This window comes from Salvia hispanica, chromosome 6 (genome assembly GCF_023119035.1).
Source record: "Salvia hispanica cultivar TCC Black 2014 chromosome 6, UniMelb_Shisp_WGS_1.0, whole genome shotgun sequence".
Lineage (NCBI taxonomy): Eukaryota > Viridiplantae > Streptophyta > Magnoliopsida > Lamiales > Lamiaceae > Salvia > Salvia hispanica.
The window spans coordinates 16,707,974-16,714,323 of record NC_062970.1 but is presented as its reverse complement, the minus strand read 5'-3'; the positions used below and the strand labels follow the sequence as shown (position 1 = coordinate 16,714,323).

The following is a 6,350-nucleotide window of genomic DNA, read 5'->3' as shown; positions in this document are numbered from 1 at the left end:
CTTGACATACCCCACACTTAATCGCGGTTGCAGCTTGGGATTGAGGAGTCAATTGCAAGGACTTGACAGCTTTTGTCATTGACAAAATTTGAGTACAAAAATCAGCCATTTGAGCCTCTATTGTTGTCACTCTTTCAGCTTCCTTAGCACCAAATGTATCTCCCGCAGCCAACTTTCTTGGATTATGCCAATTCCTTTGATTGTTCGCCAATCTCTGAAATAATGCTCTCACTTCATCATGGGTCAAATCATCCAAGTTCCCACTTGAACCTGCAGTAACCAACCTTGTGCCTTCATGATTAAGCCCCTTATAGAACTTCAATAGATCATGCCACGGAGTTAGTTCATGACTTGGGCATTCCCTTAGCAAATCTGTAAATCTCTTCCAAGCTTCAGCAAATGACTCAATATATTTTTGCCGGAATGAAGTGATCTCTTCTCTCAACTTTTCTATCTTCATTGGAGAATTGTACTCCAAGAGAAACTTCAACTTCAACTCTTCAAAAATTGCAATGTTGTAGTTCGGTAGTGAGTCATATCATTCCCTTGCTTTCTCTCTCAATGAGAAAGGGAATAAAGCTCTCTTGATTCGATGATGCTCCACATTTGGCGGTATGTGAGAATTTGTCAACTCATAGAAGGCATTCAAATGGCTCATTGGATCTTCATCATCACGACCATGGAAAAGATTTCCTCCATTCACCAAACTGAGGTGGAATGTTGACATTGTCATTTGCGTGTAGGCAAACTCCCCCGAGTATTCAACTCCCGATCTAAGGATATCTCCAAACCTTTCCACAGGTGGTGGGGCACCATTGTACTCATTCCTAGCCATTGATTCTGCTTTTGATTTTGTCCAACTATTACTCTCTGAACTTGAGCTAAATACAAGATTCTCTCTAACTGGACTTTGATAACCCGGATAATTCTCTACTTCTAGACCTCTCGGTACTCTTCTATGATATGCAAGCTAATTAAACGGCGGTCTACCCCTTGATCTAGTGTGCATTCACTATTCTTTTTTTATGACACCTACACAACAGAAAAGAAACCATGCACAAACACAAAATATATTTCACTACTACCAAAAGCGAGACCTCTCGACAACTCCTGGGAAGTCCTATAAAACATGTGTGCTTGAGTGTAAACTATAATAGTAAACTACTAAACTAAAAGTTAGAAAAATATCACCTAAGATATACACTCCTTCGTCTTCAAGTCCGGGCGTGGTATATGGCTATCACCCCCAACAACATGAAGTATGTACCTAAACAAAATAAAAGAAAGATCAAACAAAATAAAACTACTAAGTATTAAACAACCTATTGCCTCCTTGGCAATGACGCCAAAACTTGATGTGTATTTTAGAGTATCTAATCTAGTTTTCACAATAAATTGGTTTTCACAATAAATCAAGTTTAACTAATTAACTCTAATAATACAATACTGCAAGATTACAGTGTCGCAGTAGTATTTCAAGGGTCGATCCAAAGGGAGGTGAAAGATTGTTTATACTTAAAAGCATACAAAAACATGTAAAGGTTTGATTTTTTATTTTGAAAGTTGTTGACAAAGTAAAGCTACAAATTAACTGAAGAAAGACTTTTCAAACGGGAAAACATGCCACTCCAAGTTGCTCACTAGACTTGTATTGTTCTACACCTTTAACAATGAAACATATGAAGGGATTAAAACATCAACCTAATCACATTCACTAAACATGTACACGATGAGTAGTTCACAATTAGCTGAACACATAACCTATGAACCAATTTTCAATGTGTATACATTCCTGCGGAAGCGCGGGAGAAATAAACATCTACTCTAATCACCTACTTAATCCACTATCAAATTATCCTATGAACAATTCTAATTCAATAGCATACCAACAATCAAACATTCCTAAACTATGTTAAAGAGATAATAGCAAAGGAAAGAACAACACTACATTATTAGCCAAAAACATAGTGTATAAACATTGAGCACATTGTTGGTAACAAAACACATGAATTCAATGGTGTAGAAACATCCATACAAAGCCTAGATTATAACTTGGAGCGGCATAGAGAGTTTAGCCTAAACACATGGTGGAATTTGCAACAAAAACCATATGAATCATGTTCTCATTGAGTGGCCTATTTTATAGTTTGTTTATCGTTGTATTTTTTTTAAAAGCATAATACAACAAAGATTTTCGTAATAGTAGTAAAGTAATGTGAAGCCACAATCCAGTTTTTTTTTTCCATTTTTATTTCATTTTTGTTGTTTTAATATTTGATAAATACCAACAATTAAAATGAACTATTCAAAGATGGTGTGATAGGATAAGGATAAGCTAAGACAGGCTAAAGATGGGTTGATAGGTTTATGACATGACAGGAGGAAATTGGAGGTGGATTGTGAAATGAGCTCTCCTTACTATGAATGCTCTTAGCAACCTGTATTAACTTTGTACTAAATCTAAAAACAGTTCAATCACGATAGAGTATGGGTTTGGAATATCAATATGTTTCTCAATTGGACAAAAAAAAATGGTGACAACATTGGAAATTTAAACGTTTGATATTTTGAAAGGTGAACACTGAACTTGAATTCAATTTAATAAATAAATTTTAATCGTCTTGTTGGGCATCTTGGTCCTATTTCCACTCATGTGGGGATTGTTAGAATCGTATCAAATCAACGCAGTTTGATCAAATCATATAAATGATATAATGTCTAATTGATACGCTCGGATTTTGCACTGTTCTAAAACCATTATTATTTGATCAAAGTTGCATTACATGTCCATTTTTGCATATTTTATCTATTTTTGTATTTTGACATGTTTTGTGAGAAATGTGCATATTTGAGCCTAAAAGGGGGTCAAAATGCGAAATCTGGAAATCTGGAGTTTCAGGTGGCGACCGCCGACCGCCACAACACTTACGGTGACCTATAAGTAGTGTAGTCATTGGTTGAGCTATGGTGGAGACAGGGTGGGCCCTTGGGCCCCTACCCAATTGAATTTTGCTTATATATATTGTACTCCCTCCGTCCGCTATTAGGAGTCCCGGTCACTTTTGCGCATTCGTTTTATAAAAATATTAATAAAAAATTAAAGTGGAGAAATGGTAAAGTAAGAGAGAGAATAATGTTGTTAAGAGTCTTCTTTACATTATTCTCTCTTTTACTTTACCATTTCTCCACTTTAACTATTTATTATGATTTTTTATCAAAACGAGTGCGCAAAAGTGACCGGGACTCCTAATGGCGGACGGAGGGAGTATGTATTAATGATTAACATATGATGTGATTGCGCAGTTGGTTTGGATAAATAGATAATTATATTCCCTCCGTCCTAAGGAAGATAACCCCTTCCTTGGGCGGCACAAGATTTTATGCAGTTTTATTTGGTGTGTTGGTGAAGAGAGTAAAATAAGAGAGAGAATAAAGTAGAAATAAAATGTATTTCCAATTTTAATAATGAGTCATCTTGATTGCGACAAACCAAAAAGGAAAGTGAGTCATCTTCAGTGGGACGAAGTGAATATAATATCTGTAAAATCAATTTCAATACTATGCGCGTTATTATTAAAAGTTCTCTAATGATTTTGACGATATCTCTAATTTCTATTACTCATCCTTTAATTATTTATATCACTATCCATCTCTTACGCACGCAGCTTTCTATTACTCATGTTCGAGTTATTTTCACGTAGTTGATACTGAAAACACTCAACAAATTTTAACAGTAACTGGGCCATGGATTAAAATCCTGGCTCTGCCCCTAAGTGTTTTCACACCATGCATTCTACGCACTACTTAACTCATTTTATTTTCTTCTTTCTCATACTTTATCAATTTTGCATTAAAACTCGTATCGTCCAACTTTTTCTACCTCTTAAATTTAAAATGCGGTGAAACAGAGAATTCCGCGTTATATAACCGTTAATCTTGGATCTTTCACGTTCCTTGCACATTTTGCAAATTACACTGAAGATTATTTTTTTAATGAATAACAATCGGACAATTTTACATACTACTTTAATAATCGATTAATAAATTATACTGAAGTTCATTTTTAATGAAAAAAATCGGACAATTTTATAAATTACTTTAAAAATTGATTCATAAATAATAGCCGAGCTTTAAAAAGAAAAACAACACACATCAAGTACCGTTATATGAAAAATATTGACCACAAGGACAGTATAATTGATTTCGGAGGGACAGAATTGCTGGAGATATATGGAAATATCACACCATTGATTTTGAATGGACGAATAATGAATTTCCTTGTATGTTACAAGTATAATAGTGGTCAACCACTACATCAAGTAACATTATATGAAAAATATTAACACGAAAGCGCAATTGATTTCGAAGTGACAGAATTACAAGAGTGATATGGAAAATATCATACCATTGATTTTGTCTAGATGGCTTTCCTTATATGTTACACGTATAATCGTGGCCAATTTTGTTTTTACCATAATCACCCACTATTATACCATATTGTAATATACGAATTCGATATTAGGTGGTGCTGCAAATTCATATTAGAAAATAGTTATATTTTGAATAATCTTTTTTATAATTGCCTGGCAAATCATGATTAGTTATACCTTAATTTCTTTATTTTTATTTTTTGGCGGAAGTTCAAAACTACGCCAATCGGTGGGTGGGTATATTTGTTATCTTTTTCTCCAAAATCTTCATAAAATCCAAATATCAAATTAATTTTAAAAATGAAAAAGTTAAAAAGAAAAGTTTGTAAAGAAAACCCTGATTATAAAATTAAAAGCAGTGCCATTCATTCATCAATTCTTACATCTCAAATTTAAAAAAGGAAAAGGAAGAGGAAGAACAAGTAGGAGGAGGAAACCCAAACCTCAGCCGCATTTCATCAAACACCTTGCGTTCGTAAACATGAAGGCGGGCGCCAAGTTCATCGTTCTCCACCACAAGCCCGCCGGTGGAGCGCCGCCGCCTAGCCCTTCCCTCCGCGCGTGGCTATTGATCTTCGTCCTCTTCTTCGTCTTCACTTTCGCCTTCACCCTCTTCACCGCCAGGGACGCCGCCAGGCCACCCGCCGTCGCGAATTCCAATTCCCAGCTCCCGAAGCCCGTCTTCGACGCCCTCGTCCACTACGCCGCCCTGAACGCCTCATCCGCCTCCCGCATGACCGCCGAGGAACTGAGCGCCGTCGCCGCCGTCCTCCGCCGCTGCGCCCCCCCGTGCAACCTCCTCGTCTTCGGGATCACACACGAAACCCTACTGTGGAGCTCTCTCAACCGCAACGGGCGCACCGTCTTCGTAGGCGACAGCGCTTACATGATCTCGAAATTGGAGGAGAGGCATCCGTCGATCGAGGCGTACGACGTCCAATTCACGACGAAATTGAGCGAATTGTACGATCTGATGGAGTACTGCAAAGGGGAAATTAGGGGGGAGTGCAGGCCGGTGCAGAATCTGCTATTCTCGGACTGCAAATTGGCGGTGAACGACATGCCTAACGACCTATACGACGTCGCTTGGGACGTGATAGTGGTGGACGGGCCGAGGGGGTGCTTCGGGGCGGCGCCGGGGAGGATGTCGGTGATTTTCACGGCGGGGGTGCTGGCGCGGAGCAAGAGGGGCGGGGCGGCGGAGACGCACGTGTTCGTCCACGAATTTGATGGGGAAGCAGAGAGGGTTTGCAGCGAGGAATTCCTGTGTGTGGAGAATTTGGTGGAAACCAAAGGTATTTTGGGGCATTTCGTCATCGGAAAAATGGATGATAATAGTAATGGCTTTGGATTTTGCTCCGTTTCTGCTTCTTCCACTTTTCCTCGCAATTCGATTTGATCTTTTTTTTATTTTATTTTACTTTACATTGGAATGTAACTTTTGAGTTTAATATAGGAGTATTTATATAGTACTAGGGTTTTCAAATGCTTAATTGAATTTGGAAATGAAATATTAAAGTACCACATTAATACTTACTCTTTCATTCGTCCACTTGCCCAATTAATACATAATACTCCCTCTGTTCCATTAAAAATGCAACATTTTCCTTTTTTGGTTGTCCCATTAAAAATGAAACGTTTCCTTAAATGGAAACAACTCTATCTCTACTTTTTCATCTCTTTTATTTTACTCTCTCCTCATTAACTCACAAAACAACACTGCATAAAATCCCGTGCCGATTCTCAAATGTTGCATTTTAAGTGGGATGGAGGGAGTATAATATAACATGAGTTTTAATACGAAATTAATACTAAAACTAATATTTCATTTGTTCTATTAAAAAATAAAGAGGAGTGTTTGTTTTCAATTTAAGAAACACTTTATTTTTAATGAAATATTTTTAAAAAAAATGTTTTATA

The 6,350-nt window shown here is 37.2% G+C and overlaps 1 protein-coding gene and 1 non-coding gene across 2 annotated transcripts; both read left to right on the top strand.

Annotated features, from left to right (window-relative positions):
* The first annotated feature begins 341 nt into the window (after positions 1 to 341).
* Positions 342 to 448, top strand: LOC125197580. The gene has a single exon (XR_007172117.1). It is a non-coding gene; the product is annotated as a small nucleolar RNA R71 (small nucleolar RNA).
* A 4,336-nt stretch (positions 449 to 4,784) lies between these two features.
* Positions 4,785 to 5,966, top strand: LOC125196017 (protein IRX15-LIKE-like). The gene has a single exon (XM_048094365.1). It carries the CDS (start codon positions 4,912 to 4,914, stop codon positions 5,827 to 5,829), a length of 918 nt encoding a protein of 305 aa, XP_047950322.1. The 5' UTR covers positions 4,785 to 4,911; the 3' UTR covers positions 5,830 to 5,966.
* Positions 5,967 to 6,350: the final 384 nt, after the last annotated feature.